The sequence below is a fragment of the Marmota flaviventris genome, chromosome 5 (genome assembly GCF_047511675.1).
Source record: "Marmota flaviventris isolate mMarFla1 chromosome 5, mMarFla1.hap1, whole genome shotgun sequence".
In the NCBI taxonomy this organism is placed as follows: domain Eukaryota; kingdom Metazoa; phylum Chordata; class Mammalia; order Rodentia; family Sciuridae; genus Marmota; species Marmota flaviventris.
In genome coordinates, this window is record NC_092502.1 from 101,328,452 (window position 1) to 101,355,237 (window position 26,786).

The 26,786-nt window shown below is 38.8% G+C and overlaps 1 protein-coding gene across 4 annotated transcripts in view; it reads right to left on the minus strand.

The window, feature by feature from the left end:
• Rasgrf2 (Ras protein specific guanine nucleotide releasing factor 2) overlaps positions 1 to 26,786 on the minus strand; it is a 237,289-nt gene that overhangs the window by 121,017 nt on the left and 89,486 nt on the right. For all 4 annotated transcript variants that reach the window (XM_071612454.1, XM_071612453.1, XM_071612452.1 and 1 more), the window contains exons 3-12: positions 25,770 to 25,917; positions 23,478 to 23,567; positions 20,996 to 21,249; positions 16,831 to 16,910; positions 16,251 to 16,444; positions 10,916 to 11,025; positions 10,013 to 10,131; positions 4,121 to 4,281; positions 3,113 to 3,179; positions 2,457 to 2,593 (exon numbers count right to left, since the gene is read on the minus strand). In XM_071612454.1, coding sequence (XP_071468555.1) covers positions 2,457 to 2,593; positions 3,113 to 3,179; positions 4,121 to 4,281; positions 10,013 to 10,131; positions 10,916 to 11,025; positions 16,251 to 16,444; positions 16,831 to 16,910; positions 20,996 to 21,249; positions 23,478 to 23,567; positions 25,770 to 25,917 — 1,360 coding nt within the window. The remainder of the gene's footprint in view (positions 1 to 2,456; positions 2,594 to 3,112; positions 3,180 to 4,120; positions 4,282 to 10,012; positions 10,132 to 10,915; positions 11,026 to 16,250; positions 16,445 to 16,830; positions 16,911 to 20,995; positions 21,250 to 23,477; positions 23,568 to 25,769; positions 25,918 to 26,786) is intronic.

Consider the following 26,786-nt stretch of genomic DNA (forward strand, 5'->3'; position numbering starts at 1 on the left):
TCATGGAGTGATATCACTGTCAATCAAAAAGATACAACGTTCTGCTAGTTTCTGTCGACTGCAGATAAAATGTGGCTTTTAAATTTTTTTTTTTTTTTTTTTTTTTTTTTTGGCTAGGCAACATTTTGGCCATAGCAACTTGGAGAAATAAGGAAGAAATTGAATACTTCTGCCTCAAAGTGTAGCCTAAGTAGAAAGAAGGACTCATCTGGATACTTGAGGCAGGTAAAACTTTGAGTATCTTTCTTTAAATCAATGAATGATCCAGAGTCTCATTAGGTAAGAGATGCATCACAAATATGGAGAGACTTAATGAACTATTAATTGATGCAGCATAGAACTAATGAAAGGAATAATAAATTATCAGAAGGATGTAATTAGGCATGAAAAATTGTGAAATATCCCATATTTCATTCTTTTGTCAGCCAGAAAAGAAATTAGTTCTATTTATTCACCATCAAAGAAGTCATAGGGTTATCAGGTAAAAATTCCACACAAGAAATCCTTACACAGGATGTTTAAAGTACTAAAAAGAAGATCTAGGTTAAATTCGAGTTCTATCTCAATGCAATTGTATAACTTTGACAATTTAGCTTTCTAAACCTCAGGTTTCTCATTTGTGAAGTGGGACTAATAATTTTCTGTTTGTCTTCTGACTTCCATAGTGAGGGTAAAATGAGAATAGGACTATAAAATTTCTTTAAAAATACAAATAATTATTGTAATTGGTTTTCTATTTCTCCTTCAGTTTTCAATCATTCAGAAAAATGAAACAACCATATGACCCAACTATACCGCTCCTCAGTATTTAGCCTGAAGCATTAAAGTCAGCCTACTATAGCAATTCCTGCATACCCATGTTAATAGCAGCACAATTCACAGTAGGCAAAGTTATGGAACCAGCCTGGGTGTCAATCAATGGATGAATGGATATTACATTTTCTTTATCTATACATATATATATGTGTATTTATATATATATATATACATATTTATATACAATACAGTTTTACTTAGCCATAAAGAAGAATGAAATTGTGTCATTTTCAAGAAAATGGATGAAACTTGAGAACATCATATTAAGCAAAATAAATCAAATTCAGAAAATCAGGGTCATATGTTTTCTTTTACATGTGGACACTAGAGAGAAAAAGGGAAGAAATGGATGGGTGGCAAGGGAGACATATCATAAAAATAGAAGAGAGGCCAATGAAGTAAAGGCAGGGGACAGGGGAGGGAAGAGAGAAAGGAAAGGGTAAGTACTAGAAAACACAGTTGGCCGAATTATATTGTTACATTTTGTGAATGTGTTAATATGCAGTAACAAATCCCAGTATTATGAATAATTATAATGCACCCCAAAGAATTTCTTTTAATTAGGTGGCTGAAAAACTATGATACAGTGCATCTCCACCTCAGTTTTATATATAAATTATTAGAGCTCTTTAGAAAAATAGAAGATTATGAAACCTACAATGGCTTTTCCATTTGCCTCAGTCGTCTTAACAACTTTGAGAATTAACTCAAGCCTTTATTATTTTGGAGAGACAGAATCTCACTTTTTTTGTGGGCTGAGTGCAAACTCCCAGGCTCAAGCAATCCTCCTGCCTCAGCCTCCCTGTAGCTGGGACTACAGGTACTCACCATGTTCAAGCTTGAATTTAGGACTTTCCTCACACAAAAATCACTCCCCTTACCCCATATTAGCAAACAGAGCTAAAATTCAAGTGGAGCTTGAGTTTGGGAATCCAATCATGACCAGTTTTGAAATATTTCCAAAGGATATCATTGCCTAAATAAACACTGCAATACTCTCACAGGGTCTAGCTGAGGTAGGAAAGGTAAGTGATTTTGCTCCCTAATTTTCCTACATGAAATACAGGAGCTCATTTTCCAATTTCATACTACAGTGTGTCTTTTGATTCTGGATTGTGATTTCTCACCTCAGCCCTTGTTGGCTGTTTTTGTACTTCTCACCATTTTCCTACATCAGAAACAAATAAGCACGACATTGGAGAATTTATTACTAACAGGACAACTTCAACACTCTTCATTGCAGTGGTTATATTTGCAGATGCTACAAAATACCCAGGAACTAAAATGCAATTACCACATTTCAAGTAAATGTAAACTTTAAGAAGAAGAAAAGAAAAGAAAAGACACCAACAGCCTATCAAGATATATAGTTGTGGCAGTACTGAGCATAGCAGCTGCAGGTCAATTTTTTTTTTTTTTTTTTAGTATTTTTTTTTAGTTGTCAATGGATCTTTTTGTTTATTTATATGAGGATGGAACCCAGGGCCTCACACATGCCAGGCAAGTGCTCTACCACTGAGCCATGAATCTAGCCCCCCAGGTCAATTTTTAATAAAAATAAAGTAATTCTTAGAATACTCATCAAGTGTATATGTTATGAAATTTTAAAAAAGAAATCATAGCAAAAGCCATTTATTTACCTGACTGATGTCACTCATCCAGGCAGCTTTCTCCTGGCGCGAAGGTGCTAATAAGACCACAGTGAAAGAGGCAGCATCAGGAGGCTCCACCACTATCTTAAAATCCAGGTGTCCAAACATGTGCCCAGAACCCTTGGCTTCAACATGTGGAAATCAAACAATTAGAAATGAATACAAACTATGAGCAATAGCTGCTTTTATACAATTGAATTTAATATGATCCATGTGCATTCAGGGCCCAAATTTCATTTCAGCAAAAACATTGCTTCCTAGGCATGGGGAAGGCCTCATGAAGCTAATATGCACATGAGATAGCTGAGGGCAGCAGGTTACTCAAGACTAGGGTCCCAGACTCCTTATTTCATGTTTAATTTCCATAATGAATAGAAATCCAACCCTTTAATTCAACTCCTCTTTCTGCCTGCCACTGAAGAATCACTATCATGAGTCAATTTCAATAGAATGTCAGTTCTGAAAGACGGTTTATAAATGCTCACAGGTTAAATGGTTCAACAGGTAAAAGATTTTAGGGAGTTTATCCTCAGCATCTCCTTTGCTTTCCTAGGCAGTTCCTCTTAAACCACAGAAGATCTACAAACACAACACTTTTTTTTAAAACCTAAAATAATTGTAAGTAATAATAGAATGTGACTTACAGTCATCATCACTTGCATCAGGCTCTTCAATCAATGTACATTCTATGAGAGAGAGGACCCCACCTGTCTGGAAACAAACCGATTTGTCATTCAGAGGCTGAAGGTCTTGCATAGGCTGGAAAGCTGTGACTTGTAAGTCTTATGTTCAAATTGCCGCAGAAGAAAACATCAAACAATTTTTCATAGAGTCCAAAATTAAACTTAGATATGTCATATAAATTGAATTCATTTAATTTTAGTCTATTCTCCCCTCCACCCCAATCTTGCTCTCAGTGTTTATAAACTTTAGTGACTTCATCTATGGGAGACTAGATAGCACCAGAGGGACTTCAGAGAGCAACTATAGCTCAGCAATGGGCTGAACTCACCCAGCATGAAGTAAGTGGTTTAGAAAGTAGAAAGCCATCATCATGGTGTTGAATAATACTTTTAAGTAATAATAACAGAAGGTATAGATAGACAAACTTCCTACAAAGGCCCAGATAGCAAATATTTTCAGCTTTGCAAGCCATATCATTTCTATCACATCTACTTAAATCTACTGTATTAGCAGGAAAGCAGCCACAGATGGATGATAAACAAGCAAACGGGTGGAGTTGTATTCCAAGAAAACTGTTCACAAAAATAGGCAGCAAGCTGCAGGCCATGGTTTGCTGACTCCTGGTCCACAGGAAGATAAAATAGCAGTCAGCAAATATCACGTGGGTACTCTGCAATGATTTGACCAGATTTTTGTAGCTCATCAGTCACTAATAATAATTTTGTCTAGGTTTTTTATTTTATTGTTTTACTTCTTTAAGATAATGCATACCTAAAATACATTTCTATTACTTTGAATTCAAATGTCAACAAAGTAAGTGCCAGAGCTGTGAACTGTACTTCCCTCTTTATGCAGTCATGACAATCTGTTTTAGGCTAATAGCAGGCATGGGAAAGTCACAAGAGAGTTAACCTCAACACCTCTTAAGTGCTGGGAACATAAATGGAATAGTCACAGAAAGCCCATACCTTGAGCAGATGCAGTTTTCCTCCTGAACTTCTTGTACAAATTAAAAAGTGTTTTGTAAATAAGAAGCACTGTCTCTCTCCTTCCTTTTTCAAAGACAGTGAACCCAGGCGAACTTTACTAAGTTTCCCCCGCTCAACAGAAGGTACTTGTATAAGAGAACCTGGTGATTACAAAAGTGAAGAATACACAGCAATTAAAATTCTGTCAGGTGAGGACCATGCTCTTGGCAATAAACACAAGGGCCTGTTTCCCAAGATACCAAGCTTAGATTTAATGCATCATCAGAACAAATAAGTCTCCTACACTCCGAGAAGAAGAAACAATGCATTGTATTTTAAGGGTTGAACTGTTCCTAATACTTTTGTGACTGGAACATACATTGGAAAGAGGGTCAAACTGAACTCCAAGAACAAGGCACTTCTACTATCTCTTCTCGGAGATCTGATTCCAGTCAATTTATTCTTACTAATAGTACAAAAATTATATAATTACATATGGTAATATAATAATATGATAGAAATCATTCTTTCTGAATTTCTGAAGGTAGATAAGTAGCATATTTATATAATTTACCTTGTATTTTAAAAAACAGAATGCATGCATATTATAAAAATACATAAATTAGGTATTTCAGTACAATTTAGTTTAGGACTATGTTTTAAAGGGCAGATATTTCAAGCTGCATTTAAATTATGTGTGATAAAAATTCTTTGTGGAATCTAAATAGAAAATAAACCACATAAAAATCTCCACCCAGAACACTACTGTGAGCACAGCTCTCCTCCACTCAATGTGAGAAGCTCTGCATGGACTTTATATAATACTGAGATTACCTCTGATTATTTCTAGATTATACGCTAAAAACAACCTCCCTCACTCTAAAAATATTCCAGTCCATACATTAAATATTAAATCAAAAAGCCAAGCAAGATTCTTGCAAACACCTTGGTTCTGATTTCTGAAATCTTCTGAGCTAGTCATATTTCTCTCTTTGGTTAATTCACCACCTACCCCAAATGCAGCCCTACATAGGCTCATGTGGGCCTCATAAGAACAATAAGATGCATATTCAAATATTAACTGTAAGGAGATTGCAAGCAACCTTATTTTCCTCTTTTATTTTTTCTGGGCTTCTTGATATTTTAAATGAGCTCAAATTGCTTCTACATGTGGTGGGAAAAAACACTAAAATTCTTTACATAAAGAACACACATACCTAATACAATGAAAGTATGGTTGTGAATCACAAAATCTTCATATTCACATATGAATATTCTAAATTGCATCTAACTTTTAACAGAGATGAAACAATGTACAGGGTGGTAAAGGACCTACGTTTCCATGCCCTGATCTCACACCAACAATTTAGGTAAGTGTTTAGGTGGGATCCTTGAAGACAATAGGCAGCTATTTGGAGCCTAAAGAATAGCAAGGTACCAGTTCTGGGAGAGGGAGTGGGATTGAGAATCAAAGGGTGAGGAGAAGCCCTGACTCCAGTGAAAGAATTGGGCAAGAGGAAAGCGAATGGAGGAGGTGAGGTAGGTGGGAGAAAACTGCAGACAGCTCAGGCAGCAAAGGATTAAATTTGAAAAGTAGAGGAGCAATGGAGAGAAGAGAAGGCAGGAAGGTTAGGAAAGTGGATGAGCAGGTAATGGCCGCAAAAGAGCTGTACTCCTGGAACACTGGGGGAGGGAATAAGAGCACAGGAGGCCTTTCAGAGAACATGACTCCATTCCTCCACCCCCTCCCCCACACACATACAAGTTTTACAGAGACTGAGGCCTGAGACTAAGTAGCTCTCCTAAGGTCACTCCTAAGTGAGGGGCCTACTCAAAAGATGAATCTGACAACATGAAAACTAAAACTTGTAATAGGAAGAGATGGAAAAAGATGGTAGGTGCTGCCTTTGCCACTGGTGGCCGGGAGTCACCCAGGGAGATCAGTCAGGGCTGAGCCAAAGACTGGGGCTTGGACATATGTCTTGGTGGACAAAGAGGCTGGGAAGTCATTTTCAGTAAGGTTATAACCAAGTCTGTGAAAAATCAGTAATTACATGTTCATTGATAAATGCTTCTAGCAATTTAATGACTTTCTAAGTTAGAAATGACAGAGCACACTCTTAGTTCATATATTAGCAATTATGTGAATTTCAGCTCTGAAGTAGAAAAATAGATGTTTCCTTGGTAACCATACATTGATATGCTTAATCGGTAAGTATTCACCTCATACCCAAGCAGGGGAATATGTGCATTAGGTATGGACACAAATTTACACATCCGAATTAAAAACAGAAATTTCAACAGTTTGCTGTATAAAGTAAAATGCTTGGAAAACAACATTTTAAGTAGGTTATTTTTTCACATTTCATTTTAGGATTGACATAGTCCTGAGAATTAAAGAAAATATTTCTGTTTTGTTAATACAAATGAGAGAAAAAAATTGAAATTCCTCAGTAATACACCATAGCTATGACCCAGTCCTTAGCATGCTGATCATCAGTCTATCTAATTGGGGTCAACTTACAACAGAGATTTTGTGATTTCAATCACTGAATTCCTGAGCAATGGCATCTAGACTGGCTAATTCCCTTAGTCTTCATTCCACTCAGTAGTGGAAAGAAAAAAAATAATGAAGAGCAGTTCCAGGTTATTGGATTAGGCTCTTGTGAAGATGTAATTATTTCTAAACCCTGTGCTACAATTCCAAAAAACACTGGTGTTTGGAAAGCACATAATTTAGAGTTTGGGGATAACTAAACTGCCAGACGGGTCCACATCTCCTTCTTAAAACTTATTTCACTATGATTTTGTATGGGGAGGAGTGGGCAGGTACTAGGGATTGAACTCAGGGGCCCTCGGCCTCTGAGCCACATCCTCAGCCCTGTTTTGTATTTGATTTAGAGAAAGTATCTCATTGAGTTGCTTAGTGCCTCACTATTGGTAAGGCTGGCTTTGAACTCACGATCCTCCTGCCTCAGCCTCCCAAGCCACTGTAATTACAGGCATGCACCACTGTGTCCAGACATTTCACTATGTATTGTCACCTTTATTTAATTTTCCTGATTTACATGTCCACAAAACAATGTTGACAATGCATATGGGTTTGTACAAAATGTCAATTTAGAGAGCCTTTATCTTCTAACAAATATTCATATTTATTTCATGTTGTCAGAAATAGAAACTCATTCTAGAATTTGGATCTTAGTATTTAAAGCGAATGTCATAATCTCACAGGCACTAGTTTAGGAGGTTTTGTGAACATCAGTTCATTTTATCTCAGCAATGATCCTAAAAGATAGGTGCTACCATTAACTCCAATGTAAGGAGAGGAAACAGAGGCAAAGAAAGGTAGAGTAAATTGCCCAATATCACACAGCAAGGAAGTAAGGGAGGCAAGATTTGACCTGTATCATCTTCATCTTATTGCCTCTGATATTTATACATGTATTCAACAAAATTTATTATTAGATTTCAGAAAGTAAATTCAGAGGACCTAGATGACTGATTTTTTCTACTTCTTAGAATAAAAATTCATAGAAGGTTCAAAGTGTGCACAGACATGTGCAAACATACACACTAGAATGAACACAAATACTAGCACACTGTCAGAGATAAATTATAGTCTGTTTCACATAAAATACCTTGAAATTTTAAGGCATATAAAATCTAAAAAACAGCCTGATGGGTCTTAAAGCCTGTTAAGAGTATTTAGAAAAAAAAAAAATGAGAATAGGAGCAACCAAAGCAAATCAGTGCACACTTTCCAAATGGTCTTAATCGACCACCTTCTACTTTGAGATTAAGGACTGATATTCAGAAGCCATCTTTATTGAATAATTTCAAAACAGAATAACTAGATAGAATTGTAGAAAAATACCACTGAAAAGCAAACCATCATGTCAACATCAATACAATAATAACATCACAAATAGTAATAGCTAACAGAAGTTCCTTAAATATGTGGCACATAACAAGAAATAAATAACATGGACATGATTTCTAGGGAGAAGTGGTGCATGATGTTTTTTTTCTCCAAGTACAAGGGAAAATCATACGACCTAGTCAACATATTAGATCTTCCAGCATTTTTTATTATCGGTGCTTTTTCAAATTCACACCCATACAGTCACGTTTCTAGAAATATCACTCAATCCAAAGTCCTTTTAGAAACTGTCCTCTGGTTACAGAAACTTTTTTTTCCATTCTTGCATACTATAAAGCACATGTCAATTAGTAGGCATTTTCGGTGTCTCCAAGTAAAAGACAAACATAAAATATCCTACAGTCACAATTGCAATTCAACAAATAGTTCGATTTAGTTCAATACCCATTTTCTTGGTAGCTATCTTGTAAAGCATCATACGAAATAAGGCAAGGCAGGAAAAATTTGTAAATGCTGCCCTTTAAAGCTTACAATTCCTGGGAGAGACATGCAAACAGTACCCAGACACAAAAGGACAAAACACATGCACCAGCAGCATAGGGCGTTGGAAAGGATGAGGGAGGCTGAGTGGTTGTAACTGGAGAGTGAGGAGGAGGAGGACATCAAAAGCCTCCTTAAAGATATCTGACCTGAGCCTGGTCAGACAAGCAGACTTTTGAAGGCACAAAAGAGGTGGATTAGGGTTTTCCTGGCCCCAGGCTGGGGACAGCACAGATGAAGGCACAGAGACGTCAAGTGCTGGGCAAGCAGCAGCCAATACGGAGAACAGTCTGTGCAAAGGAGTAGAAGGGGAATTGCAAAGGCCTGATGTTCTTCGCAGTGTATTTCACTATTATTTAAAGAAAACTTAGTATCTAAAGCCAAAAATGGGAGAAGGAATCATTTCCCAAAATATGCTACCGACTTTAACATATGTGTGTTTTCCTTCCTTGTAAATAAATAACGGAAAATAGAATGGCATGCATTAAACTTTTAAACTATTCTGTATGAAAATTAATGTGCACAGCACAATATTCAGTTTGATGAGGTAAAATAAAAGATTTTAAGCAGCCTCTTACGGTAGGCAAAGGCAATGCAAGTCTATTCAAATGATACTGGCACATCAAAACCAGAAATGAATTCGAGCTCCAAATTTATGCTCCACTCCTCACCAAGTACACAACTGTAAATGTGTGCAAGATACTAGGTCAATTGCTCCCTCCCGCAATACCTAAGCACTTAAAAATAACGGACGGGGTTGACTTCTTGCACTTTCAAATAAGAGCTGAGGAGGGTGTGCACTGTCCAGTTGTTACTTCTCCACAGCGTCTGGCACAAATATCTTCAATTCTTCAAAAGCTTAATTTATCAGGTGATGACCCCAGAGTACATTCCACATACAGGACAACTTCACCATTGCCAAAGCATGGTCAGGGTCGATCAGGAGAGATTCCATCTGGTAAGTGGAATTCAATTACCAGTTGAATCAAATTATATCCTGTGGGGCTGATCCAGAAGTGCTGATGAAAAATGGGAACAAGAGACAGCTGTTTTCACTTCGGACATTGTCCCCACTCTTATGTGAAAGGGCTTTGAGGAATTCAAGTTTTTCTTGGGCCTTTGCCTGGATATCATCACCACCTGGCATTGCCACTCCAATTGGCCAGACCGACCTGTCCTCCTTGGAGCTGTAGAGAATGTCCGGTCCACTGAGGAGGAGAGTCCAGTCAGAGTGTAACTTACTGTCCCACTGGTGCTTTACTATTATTGTGTTGCTGTGTTTCATGGCCCCTGAAAAGAAACAGCACAGAGGTGGGCCTCAACCACAGCCTCGGTCAAGGCCACAAGGGTGTCCTGTGGGAACTGCAGCACTCACACACCTAAACCAGACCTGCTCCAGAATGCATCCCTGGATCTGCCAGTGACACTGTGACAGACGTAAGTCATGGGCCTGTTTCACAAGGACTTACCTTGGCGGATGAAAGTTTGGCTAGTGTCCAGCAAAATGTCGCAGCCCTCTACTATCATCCTTTCGATGGCAAGGTTTTTCCTTATATTTTCTGTGTCACTCACTTCATCGTGCATCACCCTGTCAGACAACACAGATGGAAGGGATGGCAGTGAGACAGCAGTGACCTCCCTAGCACATAAACAAGGAAGAGCTGCACCTGAGAAGCTCAGTTTTGAACTCCTATTGATTTAACTGGGGCTTTGGGGCAAAAAGACTGGGCCTCAAAAAGTTCTAGGCTTCAACAGGTTGTGACCCAAACCAAGACCAGTGTGCATGAAGATTCTAAATGGTAAGTGGCTCAGTGATCGTGAGCATCCTTGGAAAACTTGGCTTTGAATGCAGCTGGAAAGCAACACATCATTTTACCTACAGCTCCCTTCATTGAAATTAGTAGAATTTCCTAGAGGTGCAGTAAATTCTCTTAATTCCCTTATACCATTTATCCCTGAGAAGCCAAAGAAACAGAGGTGTAAATAAGTGCCCATAACCATAACAAGCCATTAGGAAATGAACTGTACATTCTCCACCTTTTTATCAAATCTGAATACAAAACTGCAACTGAAAGTCATTTTTCTATTATGATGAAAAAAAATGGGAACATTTCCAAACTTAAACCAAATTACGCCTAATCTCAATTACATAAAATTCACATGCTATAAAAGCTTTTTCAAAGATATATTTTTTTCCCTTGGTTAAAATTAATGTGAATGATGATTCAGTATTATCTCACAGGCTCGCATTAAACTTTGAGGTGACTCTGAGCCACTGGATTTAGGTTTTGCTTTCTTGTTCCTGGGTTCACATAAGAAGACTCAACTGCTGCTTTCCCATCTCAGGCCTTTACTGTAAGTTCTCTGCATACCTGGACAGCTCCTCTAGCTTTGATTTAGCAAACTCCAGACTCTTCCTTTCCACATGCTCATGGGGTGTGTGAGCCAGGAGCTCATGCAGTGTGATGATATACCTGGGGATCTAAACGTAAACAAGGCCAGCGTGAGCAAGGTCAGGACGGGTGACATAGGGACTTTCTCTACAGTGCCATCATTACACTGAAAAACTCATTGCTGTTCTTACAGTTTTTCAAATAGTTAAAAAAAAACACACACACACAAACACATAAGACAAATCATGCTTCAAATTTAAACACACACCAAAAAAAAAAAAAAAAAAACTTCACAAGTAAAGGTCATCATAAATAATAAAGTGTTGTAGCTCAAAGAAACTATTATTTCTTTCATTTTTTATAAAACCATAAATTTTCAAATAGCAGTTTTCAAAACCTGGTTCATAGGAAACATAATCTGAAGTCTCTGATGTTTGCATTCTAGATATTTTTGTCTGTTTACATGATTTTTTTAAAGTTTATAATCCTAAAGCAAAGTTCTTTTAAAACTTCAGAGAAGATATGTTCAACATTCTGATCCTACTTTATCTCAATTCACCCTTTGGCAGTAAAAGGCATTGTTTCATTAGATCATTCTTTGTACTTTTGTTTATTAACAGACTAGCTATTTGAATTCTCTTAAAGGCAGAAACTCCACCAACCTTGTGAGGGTTTTTATAGACCAGAGTAGAGATCAGGTTATAATGATTTGACATACTCAGGCTTCACTGGTTTATAAAATAGTTTTTTTTAGAAAGCAGAGACTGTGGCCAGGCACAGTGGCACATGCCTGTAATCCCAGAGGTTCAGGAGGCTGAGACAGGAGGATTTCGAATTCAAAGCCAGCCTCAGCAACGGCAAGGTGCTAAGCAAACCAGTGAGACCCTGTCTCTAAATAAAATACAAAATAGGGCTGGGGATGTGGCTCAGGGGTCCAGTACCCCTGAGTTTAATCCCTGATACGAAAAAAGAAAGCAGAGACTGTGGCATGAGCCACGGCTCCCATAGCACTGCCTACTGTGCTCAGGGATGCTCTGGGCTTTGTATATGGGTCTGGTCCTCCGGCAACATAAGGATTCATTCTCCACTTTCCAGGTAAGGAAATAAAGTGTGAGGAGGTTGGTGACTTGCCCAAGGCAGCCTCATGGTAAATGACAGTTGCAGCTATGCTCCGGGCTCTGATGGGGCACCCACCAGCTCCCCGCAGAGCCTTCTCACTAGATCACTTCCATGAGCCCCAGAGCCCCAGTCAGAACTTTAAAGAACTTGGAAAATGAGAACAGAAAAACAGCTTGCCACAGCCCTGTGTGCAGCTTTTCTGTCCTGAGGGGCTGGTGGCTCTATCTGTGGATCTGCTTCTGCTCTTGTGCAGGGGTAGCTTTAAGGGGTTATTTACTCACATCTTCTGAGTGGCTATCTTTGTGCACTAGCACAGTTGGCATCAAGCCCATTAGCAGAAACATTGAACTGCACTTGCTGATCAAGTGACAGTTTCAGAAAGCACAGATAGACCCCTAGGTCTCAGGAAGGCAGGACACAGGAAACCGTAGAGTATACAGAGGAGACCTTCTGCCTCTTCATTTATAGACTTCTTTAGGGCTGTCCCACATACAGCAGTCTTCTGGGGTAAATATGCATTCAGATATCCCTTTCATTAGTACAATCCCATGATCAATAAAAGTTTGCAAAAAAGTTAACAGTTCCACAGAAAACCAAGTCAATCAATGCCAATGTACTCAATTTTTCATAACAAAGGGGCAGGAGTGGGAGAGCCTGACTACTTAGAATACACTGAAACCCCACAAAACTAAGTTTAGTCAATAGCTTCGAGATCCTCCTCCATTAGTTAAATATATTTTAAAGAGCTCCCTGGCTAAGATTAAGTGGATGGAGCTGAATTTGGTAAGTGGCCCTTTCTACTTTCTGGTGGAGGAACAAAGAAGGGCTAACACTGCCAAAAAGCAGGCAAAGGAAGTTTGCTGAGGAGCAGAAGATTCTGCAAAGAGCTCGTCTGTGTGTTGGAGAGCTGATTACAAATCGCTTCTCCAGAAGAAGACCTAAGAATCGTAGTAACTGTCTAAATGAATCATAACTCTGCTTTCAATAATGGCACAAGTACTTGTCATTTCACTGACATTAATTAGCTCGCTCTTCAGTAAATCACTAGATAGAGCAGCAAGTGACTACCTTCCAGAGAACATCCAACAGTGCTCTTCTCACCAGGAGCAGATTTCATGATCTGCTGAGGCCAATCTAAATACCAGTCAAGCCACTGATTTGGCTAAATAAAAATCACGTTAATGACTATATTATTTTCCATAACAAATTCCTTGGCAAGACTTGAACTTACTGGTCTGACAGTTCAGTTGGGAATAATTTCACAGCACCATCCAAATTCTACAATTCCTCCCTGTTTCCATAGTTCAATATGACTCAATTAACAGCAATAACTAATTTACTTAACAAAAGGCACAGAAGGATGTAGAATATAAATCACCCTTTCTTTTCTAGAGGTACATGGACTAAAAGCTTACAATTACCTCTCCCCTTCCTTCTGCCCCCATATCTAGGCTCAAGAAAAATCTTAGGCCAGAGACCCCCCCCCCCGGACAGTATAAATCTGGGTCACCTCTACCATTGTTTCCCTACAGCTAAAATTGGATAGTACCCTAGCTTCATCCTAGGATGTCCAGCCCTATGAGGGAGTAAGGCAGAAGTACTACTGCTAATTCAATGTACACAGAGGGGAGACCCCTCTGAGTTAGCAACACCTTCATGGCTATTTCACCTCATTAGTGAAAGGTCCACAAGGGAACAAGAAAGATAGAATGAACCCAGTAAGAAAGCAGTTTCAAATTTCTAGCACCCCAGTTGGTTCATATGGCTTCTTTTTGGAAGAGGCAACAGGGAAAAACACTAAGTAAAGAAGACAGATGAGAGACACAAGGGGCACAAGCCCTCAGGCAGCAAACTTTGATGATTTCTCCTCTGGGTACATTCAAAATACTTACAAAGAAGCAAATAAAGACAATTCAGTGCACTTTCAATTTGCTCATTTCTTTCTTTTTTTTTTTTTTTAGTTGTAGGTGGACACAATGCCTTTGTTTTAATTTATTTAGTTTTATGTGGTGCCTCACATGCTAGGCAAGCGCTCCACCACTGAGTCACAACCGCAGCCCCTGTCTTTTTTTTGCGGCTGAATTGAGTCTGACTAAATCCCTCATGCTTGAAGCTTCTCCCAGAGCAAATGCTCTTACAAGCTGTAACCCTGGAACCCTGGAACAAGCCAGAGAACCTCAATATCTGAGCCTACAACTAATGATTCTAGGGCTTGGGGATCACCACAGTCTGGGGGTGGGTTCCTAAACTACACCAGGCTCCCTTCGGTAACTACACGGTTACCCCACCCAAACTGTCAGAACCAGTAAAGCCCCCCTGGGATTGAAGAGCCAGAGAGCTAGAGTGCTCCGAGATAACTAAAGCTCAGCTGTGTATGCTTTGAGATTAAGGTTTTTTCAATTATTTTCCCCAAAGCAAGGACCAAAGGGTGAGTGAGATGTCAGGTCTCCTTGAGATTCCCCAACCTAATGTCCTTTTTCTGACATAATGGGGATTGCTTATGATCAATCAAAATACTGCTGTTGGTTTTAAAATCTAGTAGAGGAGAATGTCTCCACTTTTTAAAGAAACCCAAAGATCTTTCCAAGGTCCCCACATTCAACTGTACTTGGGCACCCCATCTCCAGGGCAGGTGCAGTTCTGCTACTTTAAATCACTGAAAGAATCAAGAGCAAATGCAATAACATGTAGAAAAACTTCAGTGGGCTGTGAGAAGGAAACTAGGTCCCTCTCTGAATGTCCCGTGTACCTGTCATAACTCTACCTTTGCACAGTCACCTTGGGACAGTTGAATAGATAAAATTTGGAATATTGAATTACAACTAGAGGTTAATGCCCCAAATTCAAAATTCAAATAAAATCACAGGTTAGAAGAATTATACATTATATGAAAATGTTTCACTGTGAATAAAACCTAAAATTCCAATTATGAATGTAATGAAATAGAAGTTCAAAATTTTTCTTGTGAAATATTTCCTCAGAGAGGCAAAGAGTTCAAACAATTTTGTTCCATAGAAAAAACAAAAATAACATTATAAAATTTCACTATACTTAAGTGGTTTCAAATGCATCTTTCTGGTTTTTAAAAAAGTCTTACTAAATTTCTGTGGCAACTTCCAGGAATTCAAGCAGTACTAACAAACTTAAAGATAAACAATTAAGAACCACAGTAACATTTCTTTCTTAGGCTAAGAAATGATGGGCCTTGGGTCAGAGCCACCTGCTCAGGAGGACAAAACTCCCACAGTAACCATAACACACATGATTAGTAGAATTGGTTTGCCACATGACAATTTGGAGGACTCACCAGAAGCCCCATAAATTCCACAATGGGAACACTCAATGCCTTTCCAAAAGAACAGAATCGACAGTTTTCAAAAGAACAGGAGATTCAATACACATTTTGGCCTCTGCCATTCTCACTCCAGAGCTCTTAATGGCAAAACCCCAGACACAGGAAAGACCCAAGTGGCCTTGATCCCTTGGTTTGCTCTAGACCCCAAAAATGAATCTCAGGTCAGAGCCACGACTCTACAAGGCCATCTGAGTGAGGGCCTCTGGTTCTGAAGTCTCCAGAGCCTCTCTAACCAGGGGGTCCTCCTTTCCTTCCCCGGAGCCGCAGCCAAAGGAAACTCAATGGCAACCAAGACAAGGTGGGGGGATGGGCCACAAACAGGGGCCTTCTTCCCCCAGTCAGAGCAGTCCCAAAAAACGTTTATGCAACCAGCACAAACTGGAACATTTGCACAGAATCCTATTTCTGTAAACCTAATAATATTTTTAAACATGCTGGAGGAGGAGACTCCAATGAAAGAAGTCTGTGTGGAATCTTTCTATAAAGAGAAAATTGTGCTGCTCTTCAAAAAATTCATTCCTGAATTATTTGCTTCAAAAATGCCTACTTTCTGGTCTGGGGATGTAGCTTAGTGGTAGAGCACTTGCCTAGTATTTAAGAGGCACTGGGTTCGATCCCCAGCACTGCAAAATTAATTAGTTAATCATTAATTTCAAATCACCAAGAATGCCTGGATTCTTATACTCTAGACAGAAGACATGTTTGTTTCAGGGCCAGGCTTAAGACAATGTCAGATGATGCATAACTCTTCATTTATACTTATATGTATTTACATGCCTTGTGCTGATCACAGTAGGCATCAGTTACAATGGCTTATAGAACGCATCCCAAGCAATTTACCTGAAACATTGGATAGGTCAAGAACGTTTCCAGCATCCTTCCCTCACAGGCAGGGTTGGCTTCATATTGTTTTAAGAGTTTGTCAAAATCTCTGTTTTGCTTACAGTTGGCAAGGACTTGGAGGCTGTACTGGTGATTTCGCACAAATTCTTGATAAATGTTCAGCATGGGGAGCAAAATATCAAACAGATCAGCTGGAAAAGAGAAGTAAACATGCTGTTTCCCTTGGTGCCTGGTAAATTATCTACACTCAACAGGAAGAGCAAGGATGGGCTCCCAGCACCAGGCATCACACAACATAGGGCCCTAGTCCTCATGCCTGAATAACCTATCTGTGTTAGATAGAAAGTATCAGAGACAGACAGTGACTCCAGCCCCAAATTACCTATGACAAAGGGAAAGAGTCAAAAGCTAACTGCTAAGGCAGGGCCCAAAGAACCTAAAGTGCAATGACACGGACTCCCGGTGGCTAAGGAAACCCAATGTCAACAGGGACATTCAGACGGCTAAGGCCAAATGACATACAAGTTATTATACTCTATCTGTTGCCATTCCATGAGAAAATAATGAATGCACTTACCTAAAATTAAAGTAGGCCAGTTTGCAATCCTTGCCTTTAGTCCTTGGTGAAATATTTCATGAAGAAACATGATGGTTTCACTATGAAAAAACAGGAAGATCATACAATTTAGTCACTATAGAGTGTCTGTTATATATATGATGTACCAGTCTCACAGGGCCACCAAACTGTGCACCCAATAATAATGTGGACTACACTAGCCTCTACAAAGGCATTTCTCTTTTAGATAACCTCAAAAACTGAAAGAAAACTGAGCTATGCTTCCAATATTGGAGAACCAAATCACTGTCTTATGACCCTCTTCATCATTTTTAAGTGAGCTTTCTGCTGTTAGAATGCAGCACTTCAACTGATAATCATAAAATTAAAATTATGATCCTTTTTCTTTTTGTATTTGATTCTAGAAAACTCAAGAAAAGGTTTCTCTCACAAAAATGAGTTTTTATAGAAGGAGGTAGAGGGCAAAAAAAACACAGTGAAAAATTTGACAGGACTCTAACCATTCCTAAGTTACTCAATACAGAAATGTAAACTTCTTCTGAAAAGAAATGCACACAGATACTAAAATGAGGACTATGCATAAATTAGGGATCTAAATTCCTACTATGGCCAAGAAGGGTAAGCACCAAAGTCAAAATATCTTTTTCTTTCTCCTCATTAGAATTAACCCACTGCAATGAGCCTTTGAATGACAGCTTTTCTCAACTAACACACTGGTACAATTAAATACAGAATTATTTATCTCAATGAGATACCTTGATTTGTATCAAAATTTATTACAACAAACCTCAAGAAAAAAGTTCTTACTATTTCTAAAACTAAAATGAATACAGCTTGAAGATTATGACTTTGTTGTTGTTTTATAGAAATTTCAATGAATCCTTTTATTATCTAAGGATTTCTAACCACATCTAGTTGGCAAGTCCTATAGATTGTCTTTCAATCAGCATTCTACTCTCATTCTAGGCAGAGAGAATGGCAAGCTAAAACTGCATTTCCCAGATTTCCTTGAATCTATCCTCTGGATGTAATTGCATTTCCACCAATGCATGCACTTGGCAAGACATGGAAGACTGAAGGAGACCACATTCCTGTTGTATTTTCATTTCTAGGAACAGTTTCATAGGTCTGTTATGGTGGTAGTGGTCATGGCATTAGTTTCCTAAGCTCTGGGTCACACCTATGGTGCTCTGCCCTTAAATTCAATACTCCAGGGGCAGCTTTACTCCTCCAGCCCTTCCAAGTCTATAAGCAGAGAATTCCCTCTATCGGGAGGTATTGCTCTATCTTACCTTGAAAACTAACTGATACATCCAGCTTCATATTTTGATACCTGGATGTTTAGAAGACAGATGAAACAGTGCTGTGTAGAATTAGGCAGATTACATTTTCTTAAGTATAAACTCTGCGTTGAAATCTAAAACAACTGACTTGCCTGGGGCTTCAATTTCAAAGGCAAGGAAAGGGAATCTAGTTAAACAACAGTTAACGACAAGAAACACCCTAAGTCTCACCTTTAAAAGCATATCTCTTCAAATCTATCTAGGACTAGGTATGGTAAACCATTACATCTATAGGAAAAGCTTTTTTGCATCACCTCCCCAAAAGAGGCACAATATCTCAATTCTGAAATTAAACAATATGCTATACCTAGCCTTTCATGTTTCCGATTAAGCAAACCAATGGATACAAACCACTAGGTGCAACCCAAAATCAACATGGCACAGACTCTAATAGCATCATTATCAGGCAGTGTGGTTTTTCCATCCCATCCACAGCCATCAGAACTGTTAAAACGGCATTCTTGGGTGACTGACATATCATCAAAATGCTAGCTGTGCTTCCCAGTGATCAAGAGCTACAACTCAGGCCCTTTAGGATAGCTGACATACTTGAGTAGAGCTGTGGACATTGCCACTCAACGTGAGGAAATGTCCCTCCTTCCTTTCAACAAAAAATCTTTAATTTTTTTTTACTTTTTAATTTAATTAAAACTTTAAAAAATTAAAAGTTATTGTTATTGGTTGTAATTAATGTTATTATTGTTATTGTTATTAATGTTATTAATGTGATCATGTGCCACTCCTCAGCCTTCCTTTCTGCAGCCATCCACACAGTCCTAGTCATTCTTCCTACCTTCTGGAGATCTTAGCCACCAGCTCACTTTCTCCAACACAACTCCTCTCATAGTTTTTGGTGATTCCACTCTGCACACAAACCACATTTCAATATCCGGGCCTCTCGGGTCTTTGAACCCCCTCTCCAAACATCTCGATCCCAGCTGACACCAGTCAATGCCCCCATTGACTATACTCTAGACTTTGTCACTGTTAATAACTGCATCCTATTCCTATCTCAGTTCTCTGACCACCTCCTATTGTTTCAGTCTGCTGTCTTTAAGATTCTTGACTCCAAAAAGCCTTTCACACAGACAGGACTTAAGTTCACAGGTCTGACCACCTTTGCATTGACCAAAATACCTTTCTACAAACTTTAGATTCCACGGGTCCTTATATCTCTTCTTTGCAGACACTTTGAATTCGGTTGTACTTTTCTCAATTCATCAGATTAGCCTTGCACAACACCAACCCCTAACATCAACCCTCCACCCACCTGCACCTGCATCCACGCAACTAAAAGTAGCTAAAGAAAAACATGCAACTATACAGACTGGTCTCAGTTACCACCACGAGCCTAATAAACTCACATGGGCTCATAGTGCTTCCCAGCAACTGCACTACAGCTCCCTGATCCACCGACTCCCTGCTCTACTTGACCACTATTCACATCTTCTCCTATCTCATCCAACTATGACATTTCCTCTCCCTCTGCCAGCTGATATCCTTACTTCCTAGTTACATGTCTTTGTCCTCTTCCCTCCTTTATTCCCTCCCTGCTCATGTTCCCATTAATGCCAGTCTCTCCGCTTGTGTATCTCGTTCTCTACAGTTTTGCCCGTATAAGCTTGCTGCTCCAGCAATCCTCCCCTCTCTTTCCTGCATCACTTCCCCCTCTTTATTACCTCTAGGTACTACCCTATTTCTCTGCTCCTATTTATAGCAAACTGCCTTGAAAGAATTTTCTATACCCACCCTCTGTAATTCCTATGCCCTATGCCATTCTCTCCTAAGGCCCCCTAATCAGGCTCCCGCACTTCATCAAAGCTACCCTCAGCTCCAAGTTGTTATATCCACGGTCAGTTCTCAGTTGTTTTCTTTGACCTTTCTGTCATAGTTGTTCATTCTCTCTTGCTGCTAAGTGATCCTCTTTTCTCTTCTTTGCTACTCTCTCTCTCTCATCTTCCTAACTTCTAAAGGGATTAGTGCTCCTTTCTCTTCTGTGATCCATCACTGTCTTTTGTGTAGAAGGAGGGAGATAAGATAGTATATTTATATCTGCTTACATCTAAATCAAGAAACTATAAAAGGCTATAAGAAACTAATAAAAATAGATACAGAAATTGGGCAGAATGGGGTGAACAGAGACAGGATAAGAGTGAAACTCTGATTTTTTTTTCATGTTATTTTGATGTTTGCATCATGTGAGTGTGTTATCTACTCAAAAACAAATAAGCCATTAAAATTTAAGTAAAATACCCAACCACTCCTTTCCCCCCTCCTCTCCTATCCCTTTTAATTTTTCTCCTGGTACTGACCACCATACAATTTACTACTATATGTTTTATTTAGTCACTATTCATTGTCTTTCTTCTCACGTCAAAATTTAAGTTCTGTGAAAGCAGGGATTTTCTACTTTATTCACTAATTAATCCTCAGCAATAAGAACACTATAAATATTTGTTGAGCAAATAAATTCAACAAGGGTTCTTAGTTTTCACTCTTCCTAAAATATCTTGTGTAAACTGCACATAAAGACCTATTAATCAGTTTGTTCCCCTCAGTTGCAAGGGGGATTCTTTTCAACAGCCTCACCCCACACACACATAATGACAAGAAAATGTATGTCAAAGAAGAAAACTGAGAAAACGAGATGCCAAGATTCCAAAGATGTGCTAATTTGGACTAATGAATGCAATGATAGCTTTCTTATTTTTAACATCATAGGGATTAGTTTTTGAGATCTTGCTTTTAAAGCAAGGCACAGATTGTTTCATGAGCTATCAGCAGGTTCTTCTCACGACTCTCAGATTTATGCAAAGACAAACCTGTTGAGAAAAATACTGCTGACGTCGTCGTGGCTGATGGGCGGCTTCTTGGAGCTGGCGGCCATCCGCAGGGGCCGCAGGAAGCCATTGACCAGGATGTAGAGCTGGTGCACGTACTCGGACTCAGCCTCCACCATGGTGAAAACGATCTGGTTTCTCTTCCTCATACTCTCAGCATGAGGAGAACAAATGTAGTCTTGCACGATGGTCTTCCATTTCCTTCTGCACAACCACCCTCGCATGAAGCTCTGAACCTGCAAAACAAAAAGACAAAAAGGAACCTCAGGGAGACGCGAGCCTGGCTTTCTAGGCTGGCCATGTCCATCCTGTGTCATGTAGAACGCTGCTCTCATTGGCACCCCAGTGGCACCTCCAGTAGAATAAATAACTGCAGAATTTCTCCAATAGGAGGACAATGGATTATAAATATCATTTTTCTCAGGTTCAAAAGTTTCTTCCATAGCTGAAGCTCCATAGACCTATCTATGTGGACTCTGGAAATATAATATTACATATGAGCTAATAACACTTCAAGAAAGAAATTAATCGAATCATTAATGGAATGTCTATTTTTAATAATAAAGAAATATATATATATATATATATATATATATATATATATATATATATATATATAATGTTTAAATTGTGATTTTAAAAAAAAATGTACTTTGTAGAACCTTGCTAGCCTCTAAAACTGAGTTGCTTAGGACCTCATTAAGTTGCTGAGGCTGGCTTTGAACTCCTGATCCTCAGCCTCCCAAGCCGCTGGGATTACAGGCATGTGCTACCACGCCCGAATTAAGAACATTTTAATAGAATTGTATGAAGCAGCTATTGCATATATCTGGGGAAATCTAGTGGAAAATTTCTGTGAATTATAACCAATTCAAGTTGTGGTCACTTTTCCCCATTTTTAAAAAAATTGGTGCATTATAGTTGTGCAAAATGCTGTGATTCATTGTTACGTATTCATACATGCATACAATATAACAGTATAATTTGGCCAATATCATTTCCCAGTATTTCCTCTTCAAGTTGTGGTCTCTTGAAGTAAAATAAACAAACAAACAAATAAATATTACATTTTGTCAAGCATAGAGATGCAATTAATTTGTAAACATTCATTTCCACAGACATTAGTTTCATTTGGAACACAAAGGACATGAAGTTAATTTCAAACATTTTACAAGTTCACAAATAGGTTTAAAAATTACTACAATTAAGAATCAGGGCTAAAGATGTAGCTCAGTGGTAGAACACTGGCCTAGAATATATGAAGCCCTAGTACAGCCCCCCCCCCAAATAATAATAATCAGGAAGATAAAAAATGTAAAAAAAAAAAGTGTTTTATCATTATTCTTCCATGTATTATATATATTTTCAAAAATCAACTTAATTGAGTTTTGTGTTAAATAAAGTCTTATTTACTTGGACAGGTGTTCTCTGCTGAAAAACAGCTAGATCTGTTACTTACCAATAGACCTGCATCTACAAGAAAACTGAAATGATATTTTATTAATAGCTTTATTTACATGCAACTGCATACTATTAAAAGAAAAGCAACAGAATTAATCTTGGAACAGAATAACAAACCAGATTAAAAAGAAAGAGGTTTAAATTCTAAGAAAGGAATGGTGTTATTTCACTTTTTTATTTCTTGAAAACCGAAAACTCTCATCTAGCCCAAAGAATCATTTCTATTCCAAATTCTGAGCAATTCTTGGTTAAGATTTTGTTACAGCTAAAAGGAAATAATTATTTAATATAGAAAAATATGAGTAAGAAAAAAATTAAGATTCAAAATGTATTCCAGGAAAAGAGCTTTAAATAGGAAGCTTCATACCTGATATTAACAAAGCTGAGTGTTTTACCCAGGTCAGTTAAGACCATGGAATCAAAGCCCAAATGATATAAATCGAAATACAGTGGACTAGAATGTGCGCCAGTATCTGGCTCCTCGCAAAAGTTGTGCAATTACAAATGACAGTAAGATGGAAAGGTCTGTTGCTTATGTGGATATTCAACAAGAGACAACTGTAAGACAAATCTGAGCAGATGTATTGATTTATTTTACATTCTCAAATATAAAAGAAATCCTAAATAAGCACTAAGGATCGATGTTAAGAGAAATATTTTTGAAATGTAATTTTTAAAAATTCCACCAAATATGCAAGAGGCACAAAATCAGGAGTTTCAATAGCACTTAATTAACCCAACTGGAGAACACTATTCTCTTAATGTCCAGTTTTGGCATCCCTCCCAGAGAGTCCAAAATAGGATTCTCAGTACTGGAAAGAAATGGCACACTGAAATTCTCCAGAGCAGCCAAAATTGGACCATTCTGAAGGGCATTCTGGGTATCATTAACATAGAAACACGAAAGCTGTTCCAAGTTCAGGAACACAGTAACAAAGATACCACCACAGGATATACAGTGGTGGCCATGCTCCCACAGGGCCAGAAGCCTCCAATGCCCTACCTTTTTAATCTTCTTGATGTCTGGATCCTCATCTTCTTGGTTGCTTTGGTAAGGGCGCATTCGTTCCTTGGTTTTATTAAGAGCAATAATCTATAACACAAAATTAGTCCATTTTATGATTTGGGAAACAGTGGAGCACAGCCATAACCCACAGGATGTTCTGCCTACAAAGGTGGTCCACTGAGATATTCAGGGAATGTCTGCTTTTTTGCACCCTTTATTTCTCTGGAGCTGAGGCAGGAAAGTATGAATTTTACCTCTAGCCTGGTGTTACTAACAAAAGTGAATATGTAAAGTGTGAACTAGGGTCTGTGTTTGAAGACATGTTAGCCCAGAACTTGGCCCTCCCTGACCAGACCAAGGCCTCCTGGGACCTCAGTGCCTGTTGTCCTCTCTGCCTGAAGACAGCTGCCCCTGGTGCATTGTGCTCCCCAAATGCAGGGTCACTACACTCAAAGCTCATTTCCCATAATCATCCTGTGTCCCTCCAAATGCACATGATACAGCAGACTCACAGCCCTCTTTGGAAAATGGTAAGTAAAAAGGGAACCTCAGAGGCCTGGAGTTGGTCTAAGACAGTCAAGAAAATTCCTCAGAAAACACAAAAGGGATTGAAACAACCTGGGATCTCTCCACGAATCTCCAGCTCAGTTCTGTAACTATGACCAAGAGGCCTTTCAACTATGCCTAGCAATAAAATACACTGGACTACCCATCAACTGTGGACTCTTACATGCAAAGAATATATACAGACTTATTAACAAGAAAGCATGTAGAAGATTGCTACCTCTGATCTGTCTTTGTCTCCAATACCAAATATATTCCTCTGCCATTTTCTGGCAGGGAAGTCGGAAAATAAAAGGAGTAGAAAATAAATTATGGTTCCTGTCAAGCAGCCACAGAAGACATACCTGCTACTGACAGTTTTTAGCTGCAATCTATATTCAGACTAAAATAGAACATAGTGAAGACAGACAAGCACACATAAATAAATATCGGGGAACATCCCTTGTGCTGAGTTTCTCTCATGGAGTAAATACCAACCTCCTTCACTTAGCAGACAAGCAGCATCTGCTCTAGCTTACTCTGGTAAAAGAAAGAACACAATAATTTTGTTTTAAATTATAGTGCCTGATATAGTCTTTTAAAATGCAGGTTTGTTAAGTTTTCTGTTGCTGTTTTCACTGTATCAGATATCAGGGTCGGATTGGGAAGCTGACAATTCTAATGATATGGTGAACACCGTATCATCTCAAGAAACTACCCCATTTCAGTTGGAATCAGATTGTCTGCTCTGCACACTGAAGGCCATGTACCCAGGGGGCAGGAGATGAAAACCCCTCACAGGATTTAGGGTAAGTCTCAGGGGAAGGTGGGAAGAAAAAAGAGAAAACTATTGTCTGATGACAGTAAAAATGACAAGAGTGTTGCCAAGGTCAAGGCACCTGAACTGTCTATCAACAAGGATACAATCAGTAGTAGGTTTCCCGCTGTCCTGTTCCCTTCTTGGAATCTAAGAAGATACTAATGTATCTCTGCTTAGAATGAGGATGAAAATCTCACTGTGTACATTCCCCTTCTCTTCCTCAGTTATTGTTCACTTCCCACGAGGACCCATAGGATGGCAAGGAGTACAGTCAGGCTTCTCTACATAGACTGAGACCCAGGACAGAGGGAGGCACAACGCCATGGCTGTGGCCTCTACCAACACCTTCTGCTCTCCCTAGGTTTCAACCACCTTCTCTGGTGGTGCAGGGCCTGAGAAAGACACACTCTGAAAGGAAAGGCCAGGAGAGGCAGGAACCTAACTTCAGGGGGAAATGCACCTTAGCCAGTCAGTGTCTTACAGCTTCACTGAAATGGGCTTTTCAAAATTCTGGAGGGGAAAAGTTTGGATTTCTTTGATCTTGAAACAGAAATGTATCTCTGAATTAATTTCTGGTTCTTTCTCAGATGGACTTTAATTAACTCCATGACAGATTCACAGTTATTATTCCAAAAGCCAATCTGAGGATGACAGTTAAATGCTATGGGCAGCTCTTGAAGTTCTGATCTAATGAAGGATATCAGGAGCACAAATAATCAAAAAACAGCATATTATCCTGATATGTCCCTGTAGCACATTTACTTAATACTTACAGATTCATGTCTAGATCAGTAGCCCAGCCACACTGCTGACAGCAAAGGAAGTCAGCCTGGGGTGAATATTTTGCCCTGAATATGCTGTAGATGTTCATGAGGAGATGACAGTAGATGGGAAACAATGAGAAGGAGTCTTTGACTGGAAAATACCTCTGATTTAAGCCTTTCAATTTCAGTATCTTGATCTTCAAGTTGATGTCGGAGTTGGTTAGCTGCAATTTTTTCTGTTTCTACGATCTGGACTAGATGAATGTACTTCTGCATCAAGACTTCCCTCTCAATCAAAATGTCTGCATAACTGCCGAGAAAATTGCACAGTTAGTCATTGAAACATTATTCTTCTATAGAGTTCGATGCAGAACAGCAGACACTAAACAAAGATCCCATGAATCCTGTTTGATTGTAACTCTTTCTTATATAAACATTAACTTTCAGTTTATATTGGTGTCCTTCAATGATATAGATTTTGAATCATTATCATTTTACATACTCTTTACTAAGAATTCATTTAGTGATGCCTGCTACCCACAATTTTATCATGCAGGTGAGAAAAGAGCAAAGGATGTCTGAATCATTTTAAAAAGAAAGTAGTGTGGTTTCTTTAACAAAGAAATGGATATCTTTTGAACTGATGGCACATGCATTTTCAGGATTCCATTCAAAATATTTCACCAGGTAAAGTACTAGTCAATCAAAATAGACCTGCCACCAAGCAGAGTGAATGCAACAACCATCAGAATAGGCACTGGCTGAAAGTATTGTTATGACTGTACTAGTGGCCATCAGATCCATTGGGCTCTCTTTAGAACTACAAGACCATTCACTAGTCTCTTTTTAAAACCAACAGAAGCAACACACATTCTAGAAATAGGCTTAGATTCTTTTGGTCCTAGCTCTAACAGCCTAACCCACATCCATCTCTTTGACTAAGCATTGTTCAAACAAAACTCACTCTTAGATTTTTATTGACAATGCAGTTCTGGAGCATTAGAAATTTTGTCTCCAGACCTTGCATTATTCAGGGTGGTAAAATGCATGTTCCTCTCTTCATATAATCTTTTCAAAAGGGTATAATAATAGTAATAATTAATAATAGTTACTACTTTTGAGTGCAGAGGATGTACCATGTTTTCTCATGTCATCCTCCCAGCATCCCAGGAAATGGGG